Source organism: Rhinolophus hipposideros (genome assembly GCF_964194185.1).
Source record: "Rhinolophus hipposideros genome assembly, chromosome: 26".
Classification (NCBI taxonomy): Eukaryota; Metazoa; Chordata; class Mammalia; order Chiroptera; family Rhinolophidae; genus Rhinolophus; species Rhinolophus hipposideros.
The window spans coordinates 22,683,944-22,710,321 of NC_138072.1; the positions used below are offsets into that span (position 1 = coordinate 22,683,944).

The following is a 26,378-nucleotide window of genomic DNA, read 5'->3' on the forward strand; positions in this document are numbered from 1 at the left end:
AGAGATGGGGCAGGAGAAGTTTTCATTTATTCTATTGGAGATTGTTTTAAAACAATTTTGAATATTTTTGGTAAAATTTAAAAAATTTTAATGTGGCTAAGCCCAAATATTGTTAGAGTAACTATTTAAAAAAATAAATATTAGCCGAATTACTGAAAACTTGTAAGCGAATGCTTTTATTCAATATACAGAATTAGGTAGTATGAAATCTAATTGTGGCTGATCTTTGGAGGTAGAAATTGGGTAAGTACTCTCTCTCTCACATTACTTAGTTTAGGCCTTACAGCAAACCCATGAAGGTAGCCGTTAATTTTATCCCTATTAAAAATTGGGGAGATTGGCCTCAGAGACAGTACCTAACTTAAGAAACACAGGAAAGAAATGACCAGGACTTGAGCCCCCTGTGCTCCATAGACCTTTTCCCAATCAGTTAATTGACTCTTTTTTTTAGATAGAATACTTCAGTTACTTTCCAAATTAGTTTTAACGATAAAGAAATAATGATTTGTTTGAGGGAGGAAAAAAAGACTAATCCTTGCATTGAAAAAATATTTAAATAGTACTTACTTTCCTACTGTGCTTATGATTTGGACCCTTCATTTTTCTCTCAATCTTTTAGAAAATGTTTTCTTAGTTACTAGGTGAATGATTTCTTTCACTTGTGATTTAGCTGGTTGGTGACTTGATTACTTTTAGGATACTCAGGTAGTAACTATTATTTACTCTTCTACGTATGTCATTAAAAAATTTGAGTGTTCTAGTTAAAAAGAAAAATAAATGAAAAACGTACGATGTCACCCCAGTAAACTTAATTAAGAAAAATGTGCAAGAGTTATTAGTGTGAAAGAGTTCTGTTCTGATCATCTAATAATATTTTTAGTTGTTCCAGAGGGCTATTATGTTGCATTAAATTATTCACTGAAACACTTGTAAGTTAAATCTTTTGATAGCTCTTTGAAAATTAATGACTTCAATTTAAAATTGTGTCTACCATTGATCATTAGAGTCTGACTGTAGACTGTAGTTCTATAGTCAACTTTCATTAACTATGACTGATAATGTCAGAACAGTGAGGTGGAGTGTATTTAATGTAAAATTATTTAATTAGTGAAGATTTCCACTTCTCTAACTCTTGAGAGCCATGATGTGACTTAGCTATTAAGAGTGTGAACAATAGTGGTGCCAGATAACCTGGGTTTGAATCCTGCCTTTGCCACTTCCTTTTGTGTGACATTGTTCAGGTCACTTCGTCTTCTCATGCCTTAATTTTCTGTTCTATAAAATTGAGATCATAATATTACCTATCTCGTGGAGTTGTTGCAAAGATAAAATTCATATCCTTAAAGTATGTATGTGGTAAGCAATGTATAAGTATTAGATATCATCATGTATTGAATGAAAAACTTTTCATGAAATTACCGGCACATGACATAATTTCATTTATATGTGAGTATAAAAGAATTCTGCTTACAGGTAGGACTGTTTGGGACTATATTTTTTAAAACAACATTCCCGTATCATTTTATACTATACATACATTATGGGAAAAGGTTTTTGAGTCTATCAAGAATTTTTTTTAACTTTGAAAAAATTGCATCTCCTATTTAGACATATTTTATCTTTCTGCAAATGTCATCCAAAAGTGTAAAAATGAATTTAAAATGAGGTAATTTATTGAATATCAAATAGATTGGTTTACGAAAATGACCAAAAATTACGATGTGTTAAAAAGTCTTGTGTTTCTTAGCTGAGGTCTCCCTTTCTTGAATATATGAGAATAAAACATGCAGTTGTCACTAAGCCAGTTGATCTTTGCTTTGTAAAGAGTCTAGCAAACATTCTGAGTCAGTCATTTTCTTGCTGAAGGCTTGCTGTTGTGATTGTGTTTGTACTGTGCAGAGTCTGAAGGCAGGAAAAGCGTGAGGATTACTAGTGCAGGAAATGAAGCCCAGCGTTTGGGGTGCTTGTTTTGCTGGTCTGCCCCCTCACCACCGTGGCCATTCCCACTGCCAAGAAATACTACAGTGCTCTTGCTTGGAGCCTTAAGCCTTGTTGAAGCACCCAGGCAAGAACCGCAGTGAAGTGCCCATCTTCTTAATTGCACTTCCCTCAAAGTTCTTTCTTCCCTTTCTTCAAAGTGATTTTCTACAACAGTTTTGGACCTATGTCTTAAGATCATTTATCTGACCTTTATTTCCTCTTTTATTATTTAACTAAGAAAAAAATATTCATTATGGTTCTCTGATTGCCATTTAAAATTTATTTTTGTATAAATAAGAATATCCCTCCCAGGATCCCCCAGACTCCCTTGTTAAATAGTATATCAGTTCCTTTGTTTTCTTTTAACCCCGTCAATCGTCAGTCAATCGTCAATCCACATGTCGGTAATCTGCTCCCAGGCTTTCCAAAATTGATTATTTTTTTAAATTTATTTATTGGGGTGACAATTGTTAGTGAAATTACATAGATTTCCGGTGTACAATTCTGTATTACATCATCTATAAATCCCATTGTGTGTTCACCACCCAGAGTCAGTTCTCCTTCCATCACCATATATTTGAAATTGATTATTTTTGACACCTTCCTTTAATTGAGTTTTATTTATATTCCACCTTTAATTAATCCTAAATACTTTCAAGTATTTCCTTTTCTAATGATTATCATCCTTTAGCTTAATTTTTAAAGCAAGTTATTGATCCTTTTGATCAATGTATAATTTGATTGAATTTTCCCTTATAATTTATCCATTGTGTGCAGAAGTTTTGTTTGATTCTGCCTAAAGAGTAGAATGCTTGAGGTACAGAAATATTAGGGTTCCCTCCCTCCCTAAATTTTGTCCAGTAACCTGGCAAAGGTATGTGTGAACCTACTACAGCAGGAAAGCAGTTTACTAGCAATTATTGTTTCTTTGCTTCAGAAAAAGAAAAGCATAATAAGACCTATAAGGATTCTTGTTATGGATTATCTGTAGGTACAAGTTTTACCCGATGACGGTGCTACATTTACCCAATAAATTAGTGATTTAAACCTGGTATTTACAGGTCTGCATATCTTTAAAATCTTTAAGATCTTTAAAATCTGCAGATCTTTTTATTGAGATATCATTCACATACCATAAAAGTGTTGAGTGTTTTTTTTAGTGTATTCACAAAATTGTGCAACCAACATCACTGTCTAATTCTAGAAGATCTTTTTATTATTTGCTCCTTTATTTTGATGTGAGAATTTGACTCTAGTTTCCTTTATAAAAATTGGGGGGGGGGAATTAAACCAAAATCCTTTTATTGGTAAGTGTATACACTTCCATATACTTTGTTTTAATCTTCTAAGAAACTGTAATTGTCAGTCTTGCTAATACTAACACAGATTTTTAATTTACTGTACAAAATTTGGAACTTTAATTAATTACTTGCCTGAAATAATAAGGATCATTGAAATGAGAATTGGATTTCAAAGATAGAGCCTCTGAAGTTCCTGGGTCAGTTTTCCATTTGCATCTCATCAATTTGCTATACTGTGGTACATGTCTTGTCTAAAGTTCTCACTTGATTTACAATTAATTTGAAATTAATAGTGATGTGTGATCAGCTTTAAGTGATTAGTGTTAGTCTGTTGTGGTAAACGTTTCCATGTAATGAATTAGCCATGTTTGGCATCATCAGATGTTACTTCACAGAGAAGAGATAGGGTATTACTTTGTTATGGTTCTATAAACAAATACCTTGCCACTAAAGAAGCAACAGTGTCACAGGGAAATGGAAACCAAGCAGGTCTCTATTTGCTCTATCTTTGCTCTTTATTTTAGTTTATGGATATATTGAGTATTTGTTTTTGTGTTAACAGTTTCCTGGCTCAGCTTCTCTAAAAGGAAGAGTTAAAGGAACCTTAGGTGTAAGGGTATCGTTTATACTGGTTTTATGCATTATACTGATTGTATACATTTTGTGATTTCAGGAGAAATACAATCAGAAGTACCAGACTAGCAAGAAATAATCTATTCAGTTCATTTATTTAGTCAACAAAAAGTACGCTGTGCCAAGCACTGTTCAGGTACTTGAGATACGTCAGTGAACAAAATAGGCATTTACGAAATCTCTGCCTTAAGTGCTTATGTTTTCTCATATGGGGGAAGATGAACAATAAAGTAAACATGTAAGAAACAAGTATAGTATACAGTATGATGGATTTGTCAGTGCTGTGGCAATAACAAGAGTAAGGTGGGTGGTGATTGGGAGGGCCAGGTGGTAAATTTGAATAAAATGGTCAGGGTAACCTAATTGAGATGACATTTGAACAGAGACTTAGATGAGATGAAAGTAGGGTGTGCCAGGCTGTTCTCTGTAAAGGGGAGTAGAGAAATGAGGTAGTAGGAAGTAGTGGAGAAAGTGATGTCGGGATTTTTTTTTATGGGAAAAATAACAGTATGTTGATGGGACTGAATCTAGCAGAGGCAGAAAAGTTGATACAGGAGAGAAGCAAGCATTGCTGGACCAAAGTCTTGAAGATGAGAGGAGGAAAAGGAACCTAGTCCATAAATGGGGAATGGTTTTAGAGTGGAATCAGGACATGTACCATGCAAAGTGGATAGATGTTTTATGTTGCCAGTTTATATACATACATGCTTGCATATATATATTGGAGGTGCCAAAAAAATGTACAAACATGACTTGTATTCATCTTTTGTTGTTGGTATATATTGAGTATTACAACTTTAATACAATTTTTTCCTTAAAATGTGTATACATTTTTTTGGGCAGTGTGTGTGTGTGTGTGTGTGTGTGTGTGTGTGTGTGTGTGTGTGTGTGTCTGTCTGAATAAAACTTTCTGGTTTTTGAAGTCTTCACACTTGTTACGTTTTAAGAAAGAAATCAGTAATTTTATAAAGATACAGATGACTTTGTGAGTCAAATGAAGCCCAGTTTTCTCAGACAGAAATGTTTTGTAGACTTGATATATATTATCTGTGACATTGTGGTTTTCTCTGACTAATGATAATGACATAGAGGGCGTCCATAAAACCCTAGCTGAACGAGTCTTCTATGACTGCTTTAAAAAAGCAGTAATTTTGGTTTTAAGGTTGGTTGTGTTCTACAATCATTAGAAAGTGGAGAGATAAAAGTCATTGTCCTTGAGATGCTCCTCTAATCAAGTAGAAATCAGACTTGTGAAGTCTGTCATTACTGTCCCAAGCTTTGTGCCTATTTGTAAGGTTTTATGCTCTGCTAATATGAAGGTAGGTTGGTTTTCCTGCTACCTGTTATCTACTGTCTAAGTAGGGGTTAAACTGCTTTAAGTGCCATTTGAAGTACAATGGTTTTTACTCACTAGCAAACTTTGAAGATTTGCTTTGTTTCTACCAGGGAATAATTTTTAAGTTATTTGACTGTTGAAATCAAAGTTATATTCCCCATATCACTCTAAATTGTTTAATATCACTATAGTAAGTTTTTTCTTTTTTTATATTTATGTATGACTATATAGAGGGGTGACATACTGTCATTCGTTTGGAAAGGCATGAAGACAAATATAGAATATACAGGATTTATCCAGTCAACCAAATGGATAAATCATGTTTAAAGTTTTAAAATATCCTGTCAGTTTACATTTTTTTGTCAGTGAACTTGGTCATTGCCAGCTATCTCAAAAATCTTTTCATCCCTGTTGATAATCAGTACTAGCCATTATTCTGTTTTATTTTATAATAAGAACTTACACTAAAGTCTATTTATTCAACATTTTTTAGTGTCCTATTCTGGGCATTTTGAGTAGTCTAGTTGTTAGAATCTTTATTTTCTTTAGCACTGATTGTGGGCTTTCTTAGAACCAGATTCAGAATAGAATTTTTTGTTTTGTATTTCTTTTATCCTTTTTAGTTTTTACTATACTTTCCTCTAACATCAAATAGATGGTTTTAGGTAGTTCTGTTTCCTAACGTCTTTCTAATTTACTAGTTCAATATACAGTGTAACTAGAAGGAATTTTTAACATAATACAGAAGAACCACAGTATGAATTTTATGAATACCTAGGTTTTATATATTTGGTACTGAAGATAGCAGTATTGATCTCTTATCAGATTGTCTCCTCTCCCTACTGTGACCCCCAGTTAATAAAGATCTATAAAATTAGCTTCATATTGAGAGTGTAAAATTACTATCCCTAGAACTCCTTTAATTTGAGAATAGGTTCCAATATATTTTAGTATATATAGTACAGGGATATTTAATATGGGGTCTTCAGCTTTTTGAGAATTTGGGAACCAATGTTATTCTGTTGTGATCTTCCCCTTAATTTTTTAAAATAGCACTAAATAAACTTGAAAGATTTTTAGAAAAATGATGTGTTTTTCTGTAGTGATAACCCTTTTTGTTATTCTTTAGAAATTTAAAATTAGCCATTCTGTAGATAAAAGAAATAAGATTTCTAGAACACCTATATTCAACTTGGTATGCTTATTCTTTGTGAAGATAAATGGAAATATCTTACTGTTTTCTTTCCGTAGACCAGAGGAAGAGTCTTCTTCATCCTCCAGTGATGAAGATGAGGATGATAGGAAACAGATTGATGAGCTACTAGGAAAAGTTGTATGTGTAGATTATGTTAGTTTGGATAAAAAGAAAACACTATGGTTTCCTGCATTGGTAAGTAACTTTAGTATAAAAGAGTTTAATTTTCAACTACATAAGTTCACAGAAAAAAAAATTGGCTTTCTTACTAGTGCTTTTCATAGGTACAAAGTGGGGAAGTGGTTTTGGCATCCCATCATGCGGTTCCCACAAAGATTACTTTCAAAATTGTCTTTGAGTACAAAGAACTCTTGAAGTCACCCAAGAAAGGGAAAACCATGATAATTTTAGAGGCTAAGTATATGGGAGTTCCATATACTGCTCTCTGTATTTTCGGTAGAAAATTTATGATGCAGACTTTGAAAACTCCTAAATCTACCATGCAAAAGATGCAGAACAGCTGAATCTTTCTTTTCTACTATTGTCTATACATGATGTCTATTTGTGATTTTTTTTTCAGTGAACATAATAGTGTTTTGCACAAAATAAGTACCCAATAAACATCAACTCTTGTGATTATAATTAAAACCAGTGAGGGTAATTATTTGTTTTAATAAACATAAATACTTTATGATACCTTTGTTGGATGCCTGTTATGTGCAAGATTGTGCTAAGACCTTTATAAGGATTATGAGGTGGGTAGACATAATTATTTACCCTCATTTAGAGATAAGGAAACAGTATTAGAATAGTTAAGTAACTTGTCAAGCTTTGGGTTAATGGTAAGCTGAAAACTTAAGTATCAGTGTATGTGAATGTGTTTTGTTTTTCCTAAAGCACTGAGATTTTTTGTAAGAATTTTTTTTTAGTATGTTTTTAAAAGTTTTGTGTGCCTTTTTTAAAAACAGGAACATTAAAATTTTTCACTGTTAATATTTTCAGTATTAAAGATTCTCTCACCATAATTTCTAAATAGTTTCTTTGATGTTGAGAAAAATATTTAAGGGTTTATGATATTGAAAGGTCAGTAATCTGCTTAGTCAACCATTTCTATGTTTTAAAAATAGAATTATTGATATATGTTATCCTCCCCCCAAATTGGGATCTTTTGGACAGTGATAAGTAATTTTTATCAACCAGAGTGTGAAGTTGTGTTCTAAATCAAACAACCTTGACAATCAATATTTGCATTTCTATTTTTAAAATAAATTTTTATAAGTTGAATAGATTTTACAAGTGTTTTGGTAACGTTATCATGTTGAGAAAACAGCCCCATGCTCCTAGAAACTATAAATAATCAAACATGTATTGAGCATTTACCCTGGCAAGTCAGTGCTAAGGATAACATAAGAAGTCTCATTTAGTCCTAATTGAGACTGAAATACAAGTGGTTATTTACCTCATTTTAAGTGGAGGAAGTTTAGCTTCCATGACTCATGGTCTTCCTTAGCAGTTTCCTTTACTGTTGCTCCTCTAACCAAACTTTAAATGTTGTTCAAGGTCCAGAATCCATCACTGTATATTCTCATCCCGTTTTATAGCATTGCAGTGATAACAAACTGAAATGCCTTAGGGACCAAGAAAATAGCATACATGGGTGAACAGGATAAAATTTGGATTGTAGTTCCTGTGTCAGAATGGAGAGTGAACCCACTAGTCACGCACGCACCACTGTCAGCACTGGCCAGAGCTATTGTGTGTCTGGTTTTCAAAAACCTAAACTGATGAGCAAAAGCAAAAGGGTGGATAAGGCTTTTAGTTTTAGACCCCTGACTTTAGGCTGTTGACTCCCAAGTTTATATCTTCGAGTTCAAACCTCTATTCAGCGCTCCAGATCTGGGCATCTCTCTATTCAGTATCTCCATTTGGATGTCCTTTAGCCACCTCAAAACTTCATAAGCCTAAAAGTCCATTTATTCTCTCCTCCCCCATTCCCAAACTTGGCCCTACTCACATTGTTTCCTCTCACAGTGATGGATACCATTTTCACGAGGCAGAAATCTATAATCATTCTCTTCTCCCTCTCATCTCTCCACTTCCCTGATTATCGCTAATATTTCTCATTCTTTTAACTTGCCATTGCCACTACTTTACAATCAAGTCACCATCTCTCACGTGGATGATTGTAGTAGATTTTGTCCTAAAAGTTACCATGGCCTGTAGGACTTACATGTCTTGTAAGACTGGAAAATCTGAACCCTGCTTATTTCTCTTATTCAGTCCAGGCAGGAACATCAGCTGCACTGACCTTTTGCTTCCTGGAATGGGTTTCACTACTTGCTGTCTCAGGCCCATCCCATAATCTGTTTTCTCTGCTTACCGTTCAGCCCTATACTGTACACATGTGCACACACATACATCTTTCGTCAGGTCTGTTCCTACTCAGTCTGCAAAGCTGAGCTTAAACATTGACTCCCCAAGAAAGTGCTCCCTGACCACCTAGGTAAGGACTTAAAAGAAGAAATAAATGTGCACGTCCTTGTTTAGTGTTCGTCTTCCCAACTAGAATGCAGGCTCCATGTGGGGACGGACAGTGACTGTTTTGGCCTCTGTTCTCCAACATTTGGTACATTCCTCTGATGGCGTAGTTATTAATGTGTAGAGTGACTAGCTATGATTGAACCAATGAGTATTTTTCTCAGTACTTTTTTGAAATGACAGGAAAGTTTCCCTAGGTGCTAATACATGTAAAAGATTTCCATTAGTAAATTATTTGAGAATGCCGACATCTCAGCAATGCTTAATGCAGTGCACTTACAATTAGGAAAATGAACTAACTTTTGAGAGACTGAATTAGAACTAACCTGTTTCTAGTACCTTTTGAGCCTGTGGTGAGAGTACATGCATGCCTTTTATACACCATTGTGTCATTTTTCAGAGCTAATGAGATAGGCCTTAAAACAGACCTATCATAATTATGTAGCCCATTTTTCATTTAAAAATGTAACTATACTATTAACTTGTTCTTGGTATACATAGTGGGCTTGTCTTGGTATTAAAAATAATCAAAATTCATAGCTGTCTTGCATTAGCACCATCTTTGTGAAGACATGCTTTATCCTCACTGTAAATAACAGCTGAGGCGATTTCAAATAAAATAAATCTCCTAATGTTAGTAACAAATCTTATACACACTCTTGGAAGGTACCAACTTTAAAATGTTTTTAGAGTAGGTAGTATTATGAAGAAATTTTAGTATGTATTAAAGTATATATTTAAATGCAAATACTAGTAGAACCTCATTTCTGTCTTTTTTTAGGGTGGAGACTGCTCTGATTAAGTTCTGATACCTGATCCCATTTTGGGTCCTGTCCTTTTTAGGCTTGATGCAGACCCTCTGTCAAGGCTCTGGCTCTGCCTCTTTTTCCACCCCTGCCCACTTTTATTCCAGCCTTCCATTTCTGACTAGAATATGGTCCACAGCTTTAGCCTAGTCATAACCATGCCTCTGCTTTCAGTGCCATGCCTGAGCCTAGAAACAGTGTGGGTGATAGAGGGCTGGAAGGAAATCGGATACAAATTTAAAATTACCTGTCTGTGTTCCCACACGTATATGTATCTGTTTGTCCTCAAACTAAAATTAGTTTCTAAACTAAGCTAAAACTACTTTTTAAAAGGATTTAAATAGTTGATATTTAAGTCACTATCTGTATATGTACTTTTAGTTATAATAGTTTCACATTTTTTTTAAAGGTGGTTTGTCCTGATTGTAGTGATGAAATTGCTGTGAAAAAAGATAATATTCTTGTTCGGTCTTTCAAAGATGGCAAATTGTAAGTATAATTCACTTGGTATGAAAAATAGGCTGTTTTTCCAAATTTGGGTGGTAAATGATAAAATTTTTATTTCTAGTGACATTACTATTGTAAGTTTTATCATTCAGAATGTTTCAAAGTATGATCATTTTTCATATTATTAAGTGTATTTCTTATAGTATGTCTTTGTTCATTTTGGTCTTTTCTAAACTAGACTCAGTACTGTCTAATTTGTCAATTTTACTTGTATAATACATGGTAATTTGTTGAGGCAAATTTGATATATCTATCATATCTAATACTTGATTGATAATATTAGTTAATATTTATTGTTCTCAAATGTCGAATTAGAATATTTTAATATTTTTAATTATGTCTAAATGGTTGTAGTGATACCTGTTGTGTAACATTTGACTTCCACAGTAGTCTGAGGATTAAAATGGGTATGGTAAGAAAGTGAGTTTTCATGTAGAAATTTCTTAGTTATGAATTTCTATGGTTTTTAAAAGAATTGTGTGGCTAGAAAAACCATATATTTTATACTATGCTTTATTGGGATGACTATATCTTAAAAGGATCATCATGTTTAAGATTGGTGCCTGGGTTTTCAAGTTCTGAAAAGAGATTTTTTAAAAACAATCTGTGAAACTCAGTTTAACAAAATTGAGATAATGAGAGAAATTTAGCACTGAAATTGAATACTGGTTTGATGATATTAAGAACTTGTTAATATTTAAATGTGTGATAATGGTATGATTATATTTTTAAAAACAATTTTAAAGCTTCATATTGAAATTTCATAATTCATATAATATCTGGAATTTGCTTCAAAATAATCAGTTGGGATGGGAGCAATTAGGTAGTGGTATAAATGAAACAGTGACTGCGAGTTAATGATTATTGTAGTTGGGTGATGGATACATGGGCATTTGCACTATTCTACCTGCTTTTATATGTATTAGAAATTTTTAAAGAGTTAAAAATGTAGGCAAGCTGAAAATGTATTTGGAATAGTTTTTAGGTTCTTATTGATTGCTTGACACATAACAAATGCAGAAAAGCTGAATAATGGTTTATTAGTGTAAAATAGAAAATATGTGTGCCATATATGATAGAACCTCTTGTAGTTATTTGCATCTGACCCCTCCTAATAATTGGGAGTTCCCTGAAAGAACTTAAATTGTATATTAGAATTTTTGCTAATAAGCCTAAACTCCAGTTAAGTTTTTCAAAAAGAGCTTTTATATTATAAACTAGTACATTTTCTTGATTATTCCAAGATAATGGCAGATTCTTACTGTTTGACTTCTTTTTTATTGGATTGATGCATTCTGCTCTTCCAACATTTTTATTATTATTTTTAGTATTTCAGTATTTTCAGTATTGCTTTATCCAGGAACCCTGATATTAGAGAATACGCTGTTTATAAAACATCTCTTAAGGTGGGGTCCTTTTGTAGATGATTACATATTTTAACATCCTACCTAGCATTTTATTTGGGGCTTGCTACTTTGTGTACAATCACTTTCATTGTAAATGTCAATACTCCAGTATTTTCATTAGGTATAATTAAACTCTTAAATAATTTCTGTTGTGTTTTTGTGTTTTTTTCTTTAAAACTAAAAAAAATAAATAAATACAGTACTTCAGTGCCAAGAAAGGATGTCCATGAAATTACTAGTGACACTGCACCAAAGCCTGATGCTGTATTAAAACAAGGTAAGGGTAATATTGGAATAAATTGTAGTTAATTTAAAAACTGATGAAGTATTTTTGAAGATTAAATTCTCTTTTGCTCTTTAAAAACTTTTTTTAAGTTGTCTTTAAAGTTATGCTTGGTTTCCTTTGACTTTTACTTTTGTAAACCAATGTGTCCTTTGTTATAATAGGTTTCTTCTTTCTTCTTTTTTTTTTTTTTTTAAGATTTTTATTGGGGAAGGGGAACAGGACTTTATTGGGGAACAGTTTATATTTCCAGGACTTTTTTCCAAGTCAAGTTGTTGTCCTTTCAATCTTTGTTGTGGAGGGTGCTGTTCAGCTTCAAGTTGTTGTCCTTTCAGTCTTAGTTGTGGAGGGCGCAGCTCAGCTCCAGGTCCAGTTGCCGTTGTTAGTTGCACGGGGCGCAGCCCACCATCCCTTGCGGGAGTCGAACCAGCAACCTTGTGGTTGAGAGCCTGCCCTCCAACCAACTGAACCATCCAGGAGGCAGCTTAGCTCAAGGTGCCCTATTCAATCTTAGTTGCAGGGGGCGGAGCCCACCATCCCTTGGGGGACTAGAGGAGTTGAACCAGCAACCTTGTAGTTGAGAGCCCACTGGCCCATGTGGGAATCGAACCGGTAGCCTTCGGAGTTAGGAGCATGGAGCTCTAACCGCCTGAGCCACCCGGCCGGCCCCTCCTCTTTCTTTCTTTATTTTGTTAACAGTGGCAGTAATTTAAAAGGGGAAAAGAACTATAACATCAGCTATTATAGTGTAGCTTTTGCGTTCTAAATACAATGTTAGTTCCTGAGGATGGTAGAAATAGGAATCAAATTAATCTTTTTTTTTTTTTGGAATCAAATTAATCTTGAATTTCATTTTTCATAATATAACAGTAGTTACATTTTATTGAGGAATGTGCTAAACTTCATTCCTTACTTGATTTTTGACATTGTAAATAGCTGTTTATTTTCTCCTTGCCTATATTCATCAAATCCAATAGTATGCTATATAAACTGGTTAAAAATCATAACAAATTTATTTCCATGTATCGTAAAATGAGGATAACTGTCTAGCTAATTTTAATTGAAGCTAACTGATAATATAATTCAGGTTTAACTAGAGATGTAGAGAACATATTTATAGTATACTTTCAGGTATTGTATGTTCATTGCAATGGCTTTGTGCTTGGTATATAATACTATTTGTTGGATAAACAAAGATTTACCTGTCTTAAAGTTTTTACTAGACATGCTTAATGTTTGTTTAAGAGAAGCGCTTTTCTCTTGTAGTTGTTTGAACCTAAATCACTTTCCATTGGTAGCATCTGGCATCTATAAAATGGGTGCCCGATGCTTTAGAGTGTCACAGTTAGCACTGTGCCTGGCACACAGCAAATGCCAGCAGTATTAACAGTATTAGCACAGTAGTTTTCATTTATCTTGCTTAATACTTTTTAGACAAATCAGTTGTCTTATTTCTCCAGTTCCCACAGTTGATGCTCTCTTTCCAGCCTTTGACCAGGCACTTGAATTTCACAAAAGTAGAGCTATTCCTGCTAACTGGAAGACTGAATTGAAAGAAGATAGCTCTAGCAGTGAAGCGGAGGAGGAGGAGGAGGAAGAAGGTGATGAAAAAGAGAAGGAGGACAACAGCAGTGAAGAAGAGGTAAGTAAAAGAAGTTTTGCCTTTCAAAATTAAAACTTACAGTTGGGTTTCCTTTGTGAGTTAGGTTTGGTGTAAATCATTAATCACAAATATTTTTACTATTAAAATATTTTGTTCTTTTTGGGAGATCACTTCATAAATTATATAAATGTCTACTGTGCTGTACAGCTGAAACTAATATAACATGGAATGTCAACTGATTAAAAAAAGTCACTGGGATATAAAGTATGACACGGAATAGTCAATGATATTGTAATAACTATGTACAAGTTTAAGTATTAGATGGGTAATAGACTTATTGTGGTTATCACTTAGGAGGTATGTAAATGTCTGATCACTATGTTTTGTACACTGGAAACTAGTAAAAAAATATTTAGTAATGAAATTGTATTTGTGATACTCAACATAATAAAGTAGTTTTCTTGCTTACCTTAAAATATGGTCTTGTGAAATGAAAAAATATTAAGTATAGTTATCCCAGTAACCTTACAAATGTTTCTTAATCTTGCTGTGTTTTTGGTTTATCAGATAATTAAGGAAATACCCACCTAATCAAGCAAAAGTACAATTCACCATCATGTAGACAGCTGTCGCCTCATACAATGTTTACAGCTACATATTTTATTGACATACCTAAAAGAGCATAGAATATATCATCTGTTGAGTTTATATGGATCAGGAAGCTGAAGTTTTAGATTTTATTGTAGCTAGTGACAAGTCTAGCAGTGACAAGTACCAAGAAAAGATGTCTATGATATTATTGGTGACATTGTACCACTGTACTCTTTACTGATTTGTTGAACAACTTCATGAAAGTAATCGGGTGAGAGGTACAGAGAGTGAAGGCTACTATGTTTGATCATGGGTGAATTGCATTTAATCTTTTCAGAATAATAAGTTAATGTCAATATGTCATATTTTAAGTAAGTTATGAAATTCTGCCATTTAACTGTAGTAAACAACTATTAATGAAATAGGATTGTTTGAGTTACGTTTTATGATACAGTGATCCGTAATGACAATGTGTAGTATAAAATTGTCCCTGGCTTCAGTCTTCACCCCCACTGACTTTTCTATTTAAAATGCTAAAAGGAGAAATCAGTCCCTTGCTTAAAACCGCCTCAGTGGGTTATCATCACTCTAAAGGTCAAACTTCACTTGTATTCTAGCCCCTGCCTTTTTCCCCCGTCACCTTTCTTGCTTTGGCCTCCCACTTGGGACTTTATGCTGTAGCAATATCAAATCACATACCTTCCTTCTACATACCTTTGCACATACCAGTACCTCTGCCTACAGTGCCCTTCCCTTCCCACCCCTACTCAGCCTGGCACGCTTTTCTGTTCAGGCACTGTTGTAAAGGGAAACCTTCTGTGAACCATCTCATTTCTCACCTCAGGAAAGTTAATCACTCCATTGGTCAGTCTGAACTACTGTTCCTTGTACGTGTGTGTGTTCGTGTTCAAATACATACATTTATTTATGTCTGTTTTCTCCCCTATTAATCTGTAAGCTCCTCAAGGGTACAGACATGGTCTTACTGGTTCTCACACTGATAGTGTCTGTCATAGTGTGTAACATGTAACAGATGATTAATATAAATGTTAGTTACCAAACTTTTGTTGTTTGGATTTGTGTTTTCCAAATGTTTTTGTAAAAGCAAATCTGGTTTCCAGTTTTTAAATATTTTCTTATGTTAAACATAAACTTCACTTAAAATTTTGCAACAGGAAGAAATTTGGCAGTTTATGAAAGTCAGATACTGTACCATGGTGACATTTAAGATAATATCTTGAAAATAAATTTACTCAGACTTACATCTGACTATCTAACCAAAACCGAACGTACGTGGACCATGTTTAAATTGAGAAATACAAGCAAATTAATAATTGTCATTCTTCTCTGCCCAGCTACAGTAGCAAACCCAATAGTTTATCAACCTGGGTTTTTGTTTATAACTTGCCTTCTCTGCTCTGCTAGCTTTTAAAAGGGCAAATCTCATTCAAACAATGGCATTAGACACATGATTTTTAAAATTAAAATGATTTATGTAGACTGTAAGTTGACAAGTATGCTCCTGACTTAATATTAGAAATATTAATACATTTGCCTCAGCTAGAGTTACTGTAAAGCCTTGGTGTATATTTGGAGTCACTTTTCTGCAATTACTCCTAATCATGTTCTGTAAAGGCAGGCTCCATCACTTATTTTTCTTTCATTTGGTTCAGCACCTAACACAGTGCCTACACTTACTGGTGCTCATTAAATGTTTGTTGAATGGATGATAGTCACTGAATAGGCGAGTTCCTCAGTCTCACCTACGACCCTGCTCCTAGCAGGTTGCTTCAGGCCCACTCCCTACTGCCACAGCCCTGGCCACAGCAGCAAGAAGCTAGTCCTTCCCCTGTAGTTGATAAGTCGGTGAACTATTTTAGTACTTGAAGATTTTCCTAAGTCTGAATCTTCAGGTATTGTAGATTAAGCTTGTTCCCCACATTTACTGCTTTTATAAGCTTAAGTCCTATACAGTGGGGCTCTGTGTGAGGAAGGATATTTGTAGTTAGAGCTAATGGGATCCACTCTTGTATCGTTCCTTGAGGAGCAATAATAGAGTCCGTTTTGATGTTAAACCCTGACCCAGTTGAATACAAGTGAGAGTAGGTCTTCTTGAGCCTGAGAACCTAACTTAAAGAATCTATTATCCGGTAAAAAGTTCATGAACCATCTTGCTAGTTTCATTTTTTACATGAGAATTTACAATTGTGGTTGTCACTATTGAGATACCTTTTTGGACATATTCGTCTATAAAGCATAAAATGTCTAGACTTTTCCAGTTTTGAACAGCTTAGTATTAAGAAATAATTTTTATTTGTTAAAAAGCCTTTGAAATATTTTAGTATTAGTCTTTGCTGTTGGTAGGAAATCTGTTTGCATTATTAAAATGCTTCACTGAGGAAAATAATACTCTATTCTTCTGTGACTAAAATTAGGAAGAAATAGAACCATTTCCAGAAGAAAGGGAGAATTTTCTTCAGCAGTTGTACAAATTTATGGAGGATAGAGGTGAGTGTTTTTTCTTTTATTCAGCATTAGTTTTGTAGTTATCATATAGTTAATATTTTAAAAATAATAGTTCTGTTTAGTAAGTTTTATATCACTGGATGTCTTTTTGGTTGCCAGTATTACGTACACCTAGCTCTGTCACATAGGAACTGGAAAGAGGAATCGGACAGTATTTTGAATATTGTGGCCATGCTTCCATAAATGCTTATATTCTGTCTTGTGTATCTACCCCCTCAGCCGTGGGACCCCAAAGAACTCATACAAGGGAACAGCAGTAGAATGGAATCATAGTGACACTGTATTTGCACCTACATAGATGCCTCTAGTACAGGCCTCCTTCTCCAAAATCAGTTTGGTATGCCTAGGGGGTGAGTGAGATTGCCTGGGGGAGTGTGAGATTCCCTAGGTGGGGGTGTGAGATTGCCTAGGGTGTGTATGCCTAGGGTGTGTGTGTGAGAGAGATTGAGAATAGGAAGAGGAAACCACACTCTAAGGTGACCCAGCCACACAGAACTAAGGAGAGAGTTAACCCATCCATAGAGAGCCAGAAATAGAACGGTGACAAAGTCTCGAGGTGAACCTTGGCTTAGCTTATTGAATCTGCCTAATGTCATTAAAGAAATGCAAGGATTGGGGGAAAGAGAAATGAGTGCTAACCTTTCATTTACAGTGATGGACCTCGTCCTCCGGTAACAACTCTCTTGCTTATTTGCTGTTCAGAGTATGGTTTCTCCTTTCCTGGGAAGATGCTAGCAAGGGAAGGAAATAGGGAGAGGCAGAAAGCTGTCTAGCTCGAGAAATGAATGAATAATATTTGGAAATAGTACTATACTCTAGGAATTAATGATTTTTAAATCATTGTTTGTATTTCTAAATGAATACATTTCGCTGTTTGTCTTTTGTTCTCATAAACGATAGTGGCTGCTACAATGTAATTATCTTTTTATTCTGTAATATAAAATGTCCTTGATTCCTGTGTTATTTCTTTGTATGAATAGAGGTTTGGCCTAAGAGGGTAGGCTGTTTCTTAGGCTTAGGATAACATAAATAAAAAAGTAAAGAAAATGAACAAAATCTAATATTAGAAAAGAGTGATTAAATATGATTATGCCAGTCATATATTTTTTGGAAAGGGCCATAGGTTGCGTGTCTCTGTCCTATTATTTCCTCTACCGCTTTTTAAAGGTTTGAGTTTTTCCCCCCATGTTAGTATAAAAAAAAAATGGATAGAATCACTTACAGTAGTAGTAAATTAGTAAAATACAAAGAAGTATAAAAATAACTCATTGCGAAGGAGTGGCCCATCAGTTATCCCAACACTTTCTTCAGTTCTACCAAACTTTGTTTCCCTGATTTTTAAAAATTTTGTTTTGTTGGCATTTTATTTTGCTTTCTTTGGTATTTATTCTTTTATTCATCAAGGGAATGAAAGTGGCATGAAATCATGCATGGTTTCAAAAATCTGGTGTGAGGAAAAAAATTTTAATGAAATTTTAAAGTAGTGGTAGTACTCTGGCTTAAGTAGTAGACATCTTTTTGATTAACAAGGGATTTTTTTTCTCATATATATATTTTACACTATATTTGATGGTAATATTTAAATCTTTTGAAGTTTTAAATTAAAAAATGTAGCTTAATATACTTTGTGTTTTCCTTAACAGGAACACCAATTAACAAACGACCTGTGCTTGGATATCGAAATTTGAATCTCTTTAAGTTATTCAGACTTGTACACAAACTTGGAGGATTTGATAATGTAAGTATTACATTCAAAAGTGAAACGTGTTTTTCAGGCAACATGTTTTCTCATCTAAAAGTATCCATTTAAACAGTCTAAGAAGGAAAAGAAATGGAAAGTACAAGTTAGAAACAGAGCTGGCTTCCTCAGACCAAATTTAAATTTAAAGGTTTCTAAAATGAGCTTTCTGACTTAACATTGTTTGTCAAACTTTCATAAACCACCTGTGTATGTATATCTGTTACAGTAAAACCATCAGTGACAATTCTTTTTTTTCCTATGTCTCTTTTCCACTAGACTATAAAGTCCTTAGGAGCAGGGATCTGTCTTCATATTCTTAATTTCTTAAAAATATTCCTAATTAATATTCTTAATTTCTTCCACGGCCCCTGATACATATAAAACATATAATTTATGTTTGTATATGTATAAACATGCAGAAAATCTCTGTTGAACTGAAGAAATTATCTAAAAGTTGTCAGGATGTATGGTACTTGATTAAGACAGGGAAAAACATTCTGTAGAATAAAATGCTTTAGTAAGATCCATAGAACTGCTTTGATTTATTAGCTTGTAAGTTTTATGGCAAATGATACGTCGTTTAAAAATATCTGTTTGTCATTACAAATTTTGATTTAGGAACTTGGTTATTTTCTTATTTACTATAGCAGGGTTTATTAGTCAAATGGTCTAATATTTCAACATTTGTAATTCTCTGAGATTTGTTAGAATACTAAAACTTCCTTTAAAATATTGTCGTAAACCAAATTTTTTATTTAGAATATGTTGAGATTGGTATTTTTCATTCCTTTGAGACTAGAGTCAGTAAATATATATTTATATATACTATATTTATCAAAATTTTATTATATTCCTACCTTTTAATTTGGGAGTTTTCATTTCACTTTGTCCATTAGATTGAAAGTGGAGCTGTTTGGAAGCAAGTCTACCAAGATCTTGGCATTCCTGTCTTAAATTCAGCTGCAGGATACAATGTTAAGTGTGCTTATAAAAAGTAAGTCAGTGTACTTGATATAGCTATGCAGTATTTTATGTAGAGAGCAGGATGGAATTCATCACATAACTGAGGCTAATTGTTTCTTCTAAGAAGAAATCAGAAATTTTTACTAATCACTCTATAATAAAGCATTTTCTAGAGTGTATTCTATAAATATTCAATCTATGAGGGATCCTGTGAAGACAGTTTTTGTGGCCAACTACATTTGAAAAGTGCTATGTAGAAGTTAAAATGCTGAAGTTTTAAAAGTCAAAGAAACCCAAATTTGAATCCTGAGTCTGCCAGTTATTGGCTTGTGGTGCCTTTGGACCATTTGTTTGTTCTTCTAAGCCTCAGTTTCCTCGTTTGTAAAATGGGATAATACTGTTTGCTTCATAGGATTACTATGAAGATTAAATGAGATTTCACATGTACTAAGAGGCCCAGTGCCTGGCATATAAGAAGTGCTTAACAAATAAGTGCTATTATTAATACTTTCAATAGCTGCTATTGTTGCCATTACTATATTTAAGATTATGACTGTCTTTTCACTTTTAGCATAGTTTTTTTTAGTGAATTTCTTTCTTTGAAATATGTTTCTGTTTAGGTTAAAAAGATTGGGAAGAATTGAACTAGAATAAATTAAAATATTAATATGACTCAGTATCTGAGAACTTAAATGAACGCATTCAAAAAAAGTCACTACAGTAATATTTTAAAATGTTTTCCCAAATGTAATTTCTCTTCATGTTTCTAGATACTTATATGGTTTTGAGGAGTACTGTAGATCGGCCAATATTGAGTTTCAGATGGCATTGCCAGAGAAAGTTGCTAACAAACCATGTAAGGAGTGTGAAAATGTAAAAGAAATAAAAGTTAAGGAAGAAAATGAACCAGAGATCAAAGAAATAAAGATTGAAGAGGAGGAGAAGATAGTACCAAAAGAAGAAAAGCCTACTGAAGATGACATTGAAAGAAAGGAAAATATTAAACCCTCTCCGGTAAATCATATATATCCTTTGCCTTCTTTGGTACATTTTCTACATCCTTTGTAAAGTTTTTATAGTTCATTTTTGTATAATTTTATATTTTATTATTTGTGCATTTTCTTCAGTAAGTGCTGTTTTTGTGTTTAAAATAGCTGTTTGCTATTTTTGCCTAGTGTAGGAACGGTAGGAGTTTGTTAATTAATAACTTACTCAATATTAGCTTGGTTAGACCTCCTTTTGCTAACAATTAGATCATGGAATTAGGTTGACAGTTTTTACTTTTGTTGGTTTAGTTCCTCTGATCTTTTTCTAGGGAAGTAAAAAGAATTTATTAGAATCTATACCTACACAAACTGATCAGGAAAAAGAAGTGAACATGAAAAAAACAGAAGAAAATGAAAATCTGGAAGATAAAGATGATGTGACAACTGGGGTAGATGAATCCCTCAGCATAAAGGTAGAAGCTGAAGAAGAAAAAGCAAAATCTGGGTAAGAAATTCGTTTTTGGTTAGATGCATTTTGGCTGAGTGAATTTTTGTAATTTGCTCTTTGTATGTGTGTGTATGTATGAATCTAAATTTGATTGACAAAATACAGAATAATTGAATGATTTGCATTTATTACATAAATAGCATTTGCCTCATTCAGAGACCCTGCTAATTTAAATTTGTAGCAAAGGATATTTTTAATTCATTCTTCTTGCTCTCATCATGGAAATTCATAAAATTTTGAACTTGAGAAAAGTACTTCTTACTGCATTAAGCTCTGCTGAGTAAACAGATAATACACATTTGGGAAGATGGCTTTCTCCAATGTTTTGTAGATGGCATGTTGGCTATAGACTTTGAGAGTTGTATTTATTTCTTTAGCAAAAAATAAGAATGGAAAAGTGCTAATAATTCATTTTTAAAAGACCAAAATTGTTATGTTGCATTTTATTTACTTGTTTTGGTTAGTTTGGAATGATGAATTATTTAGCAATGTAATTTATGCACTACCAGTGGACCCGGGAATTTTATAGGTGATCTTTGGTGTCTCATCCTGTTTATGAGGGTTTAAAAATCATAAACATCCCCATTGTTAGTGATCCATTTAGATAAGTACAGCTAAATATTTTTTTGATCATTTTAGTAGTTTTCTGAAATTTGCCCACAGCATGAAGCCAAGCAGGGAGGAGGAAAAAAACCCACGCTTAGATGAATATCATAAAAGGTGTTTGTTATATATCTGTGTGTACTAATTTTTATTTCAAGTATTCCTTCTTGCTGTTGGAATTTATTTCAACTATTAAGAAACTTAGTAAGTATTCAGCTTTTGGCCCAAAATCTCTTGATCATTTTAGTGTTTTGAAACTTTGGCCTCAGCATGCAAATAAATATGGAAGAAAAAAAACTGGGTTTAGATGAATACATTATAAGTGTTCATTATACTTGGTTAGAGTTCTTTGTCTGTAAATGTATATTTGAAGTATTCCGTGGTGCTACTGGAGACTCTTTCAACAATTGATAAATTTAGGATTCAGTTTTCTGCCTAAAAAAACTCTGTACATATTTCTGGAGCAGCTACTGTGTGGAAGGCACTCTGATAAGCCTGTATTTTCTCTTTGTTACTAATAATTATCTTAATTTTTCAAATGGATACTTTAAAGAGCTTATTTTATAGTATAAAATGTATTTTGTAGCTTTTTATAAATTCATTTAATTATTCAATTATATGGCATTTTTACTTACTACAGATATCTATAAATGTATCCTACCACAAACTGAAATTATCCTGCCTGGCTTGCCCTAATTTGGTAGATGTTCTTTAGAAGCATTTTGTGTTAGGAATGTCCAATATTGATTTCTGAATTTTATTAGATCAGTGCAAGAGAAAATTCTACAACCATAAAGAATTAATACATAAGTATTTTTATAGTATGTAAACTTTAATTAGCTACTTCCAAGATTTTCAGTGTCCTTCCTCCATATTCCAGGTATGGGAGATTTTTAAGTTAATTTATCTAAAATGTCTGTTCAGTGCCTGGCCCATGGTAAATATTAATAAATCGTAGCTTTTATTTATTGTTTTAATTTGTTTCATTGTAAGGAGTGTAGCATCAAACTGGGAAAATCTGATACTTCTTTGAGAATTCAGATGAGAAATCCTTCCTGGTACATTTGGTTTTCCAAAATAGAGTTTTTAAAAATATATTAGTGAGCGAGAGAAAGAGAGAATTTCTTTAACCTGTATGCTGGTTGGATTTTATATTTTCAGAGGCTGTCATTCTTGGCATTTTATGTCCTGCCTGGAATAGTGCTATTACCTCTGATTTTGCCACTGAATTCTTAGAGAAAGAAATAGAATATTTGCCACTAATTGTGTTGCTTCTTCAGTATATTACTTATGTGACTTTCATTTGGTTTGGGTCTGAAGTTGGTATTACATGTGAAATTTTAATTTTGATTGCTTTACTAATGCAGAGTATTAGGTTTTTATTCCAGATTAAATAAAGATCATCCTGCCTATCACTTAAAGTAGGGTTGTGTTTGCTGTTATTGACATTTACCAGTTGTGTGCAACACATTGTATAATGTAAGATACAGCTTAGAGTTTATTTTAATTTTTAAAAAATTTACTTTTTATTCTATATTTCCTCTTTTACATGATGATTCAGGAGTGCATGATAAATCTCTTCAGTGCATAATAAATCTCTTATTGTGGCCACCCCAGTACACTTCCTTTTCTCCCTGATATTTTAACTTTTAATTTTTGTATATGAGTAGTACATATATATTTATACACATAAAACATTTAAATTTGTTAATAGTTTATTATCCATAATACTCATACTTTCTTAGATATTTTAGCTGTACTAATAATTATTTCATAGAAATGTAATGTATTTTCAATACAAGAGTTCATATTTTTTAATCTCAGATTACGTCTGATTTCATTTAGGTTTTAATTTTTAAGTACCTATTCATTTGACTATAGGTGACTCTTTAAAATAGGAATAATTCTTGAGAATCTTGTAGACTGGGTGATTTATTTTAGAGGAAATTGACACATTTGGTACTTTTGTCTACTCAGACTTAATTTCACAAGTCTGTTACGTTTTCCTTCATCCCTTCCGCCTCACTATATAGAAGGAAAGTGGTAGGAGAATAAAAAAGCATTAAAGCGCTACTTGTATCACTATAGATTATTTTTGTTGCCTATATAATTGCATAGTTAGGAATGATAAAATATGTTATTTCAAAAAATGTTGCATATTAGAAATGATCAGTGGAGGTATACTAATATTTATATAAATATTATTTCTATTAACTTTTAAAGCTTAATTACTTAGCTGTTAAAGCTTAATTACTTAGCGGTCCTTTGGTTCTGTTTTATGGTGTTTATTCATTTGTCAGCTGTAAAACTGATGGATTCTTTTTAATAGAAAACTGTTGTAATAAGTATCGACATAACTGCAGAGCAGATACAAACTTAACTAAATATAGTCGAGAATTTTGTGCTGAAGGTTTTTTTTATTCTAGTGCTTAAAAAGATTGATAATTTGAGATTTTCTCCAACTTGTTTAATACAGACTTGTTCCTAATATAAAGTGAATTGAATGTTCAATTTCAGAAAGTACATGATATCGAGAACAAAATGTTTGCAGTGCCGCTTCTGAGTGGTTTAACTTTTAGTTTCATTTGGAACTTTAAAGTTGAGAGAATTGGTAGAGAAGAGTTTCAGTAAATACGTGGTCAAGAAAGCAGAAATTGTGGTGACGTTTAGAAGAATAGAGAGAAAAAACTTACTGTGATATTAATGTGAAGTTAGTTGAATATTCCTTGGAAAACTAAAATAATAGTTTACTTTAGTAAAACACTTGAAAATTTGGTTGGAGTACCTTTAAAGGTTAAGACTAACCGTTGTGTAGTAAAATTTTTGTTTTAAACATCCTGAGGTTGGAAATATTTGAATGAAAAAGAATTTTTAGTCAGAAAATGGTCATGAGGTATAATGACTTTTGTTTTTGTCAACTGAGATGTGAAACACTTTCATAATAAAACATGAGAATTGTTATAGTCGATCGTGCTAGTTTCTTGCTGTTCAGCATAACTTCTATTCTTCTGACTGTTGGAGATTTTCTTTTAATGCACTTATTTTCCAGTGTTTATTTTCTCTAAGTGTATCTTTCTGTAACCATGGTCGTCTTATACAGTTTTAATTTTTAATATTAAAATCAGATTTTCATACACGTGGAATCTGCTGTTCCCGGAACAATCACAGCCACAATTTTTATCAGTTTATGTGGTTTGGAACTGAAAAGCTATGAAGTGTCTTTTATTAACTGCAATTTTTTAAACCTTTCAAGAGATGAAACGAATAAAGAGGAAGATGAAGATGATGAAGAAGCAGAAGAGGAGGAGGAGGAGGAGGAAGAAGAGGATGAAGATGATGATGACGACAATGAGGAAGAGGAGTTTGAATGCTATCCACCAGGCATGAAAGTCCAAGTGCGGTATGGACGAGGGAAAAATCAAAAAATGTATGAAGCTAGTATTAAAGATTCTGATGTCGAAGGTGGAGAGGTCCTTTACTTGGTGCATTACTGCGGATGGAATGTGAGGTAACTTGAGTTTTAGCTAGTGATTGCTACCTAAAAACACTTATAAAATAATTTCCTATTTAAAAATTTAATTAACGAATTATAGGCTTATTAGTATTTTAATTGAGGTCATAGCACCATATTAAAAATACATAGTTTTTAGCATGTAAATGCCTCGTTTAGTGACTTCCTACCCTCCTGTTTTCAATACGTAGAAGGTGTCCTTAGTGTTTAGAAAACTGAAGTCTACAGTTAATTTTTTTATGTTACACATGTAGATTAAACATTATTAGTGAAATGATAGAAAAATCTTTAAAAGGTGAAAGATTTGAGCTTCTTGATGACTCTAAGTCAATTATCAGACTTCTTGCTCTCTTGCATTTTCAACTACCTTGCCATAGTAATCTCTTCTTTGTAATCTTAAGTCATCATGTTCCTTTCCTTCAGTAGGCAGGGATTTTAAAGTTCTTAAGTTTAAGATTTCTTAAGCTTTAGCTATTTCAAGGCCTTATCTCCTCTTCAACAGCAACCACATTACAGCCTTTTTCAGAAGCCTCCGAAATTTATTGGTATGCCTGAAACACTATGGTTGAAATGTAAGCAAGTCAGTTTGACTGAAATAGAGTGCACTTTCTGGCTTCTCCTTACCTAAGGAACTTCCGGAACTGAAAGGCAAGACTGAAGTTCGGTTTTAGGTTGTGCTCAATGACTGAGGTTTTCTTCCTACACAAGTTTCCTTTGGCTTATCCAAAGAAAGTTCATATTTGAATTTTATCCAAAGTTTTGGGATCTGATCATTTAGATGTCTTTTAAGAAAAATTTAATTCATTTTGTAATGTTTGACGTTTGTATTTCAAATATAGCGTATGATAGAGTTGTAGCCTTTGAAAAGTTAAACATAGAAGTTTTAAGTGGTGGTTTCATGGTGTGTCTAGTGTCTTCAGGAGGAATACAGTTCTCATGCTTTCAATTTAAATTGTATTCTGTTGTTTGGGAAGTTACTAAGAAAACATCGCAGATTCTCTTTCTTAAAAAAATACTTATTTAAAAGTACATTTTGTATTGTCCTCTTGCAGCAATAGGAAGCTCTAGAAGCATGTCTAATCTGATTACCTTTCTTATTTTAAGAAAAGTACAATTTTCATCCATTCTGAAGTTTGGAAGAAAATAGCAACTTAAGTCATAAGGAAATATTCAGGAGTTTTGTTTAGGACTTGTTCTTTATTATTTCTAACCAACAAGATTAAAAAAGTTTTGAATTTTAAGTATACCTATCATCAGTGTTGTCTTGAAACAAGCTTTTCCAGCTATCACTTCAACATCGTGTGTAATTTATCTTTTTGGCTGTTGGTTCTTACGCTGTTTCTGTGGTGCATGATTTTTCT

The 26,378-nt window shown here is 33.1% G+C and overlaps 1 protein-coding gene across 10 annotated transcripts in view; it reads left to right on the forward strand.

Moving 5' to 3' along the window:
* Nucleotides 1-26,378, forward strand: part of ARID4B (AT-rich interaction domain 4B) — a 119,620-nt gene that overhangs the window by 61,873 nt on the left and 31,369 nt on the right. For 3 of the 10 annotated variants that reach the window (XR_013992681.1, XM_081039489.1, XM_081039490.1), the window contains exons 8-17: nucleotides 6,502-6,640; nucleotides 10,199-10,278; nucleotides 11,903-11,979; nucleotides 13,446-13,627; nucleotides 16,615-16,687; nucleotides 18,349-18,443; nucleotides 19,343-19,440; nucleotides 20,180-20,423; nucleotides 20,725-20,900; nucleotides 24,760-25,014. Coding sequence is in view for 9 of the 10 variants with exons in the window: in XM_081039489.1 (XP_080895615.1) it covers nucleotides 6,502-6,640; nucleotides 10,199-10,278; nucleotides 11,903-11,979; nucleotides 13,446-13,627; nucleotides 16,615-16,687; nucleotides 18,349-18,443; nucleotides 19,343-19,440; nucleotides 20,180-20,423; nucleotides 20,725-20,900; nucleotides 24,760-25,014 (1,419 nt within the window). In the remaining variant the exon portion in view is untranslated. The remainder of the gene's footprint in view (nucleotides 1-6,501; nucleotides 6,641-10,198; nucleotides 10,279-11,902; nucleotides 11,980-13,445; nucleotides 13,628-16,614; nucleotides 16,688-18,348; nucleotides 18,444-19,342; nucleotides 19,441-20,179; nucleotides 20,424-20,724; nucleotides 20,901-24,759; nucleotides 25,015-26,378) is intronic. The other 7 variants (XM_081039491.1, XM_081039492.1, XM_081039494.1 and 4 more) reach the window with 5 other exon arrangements.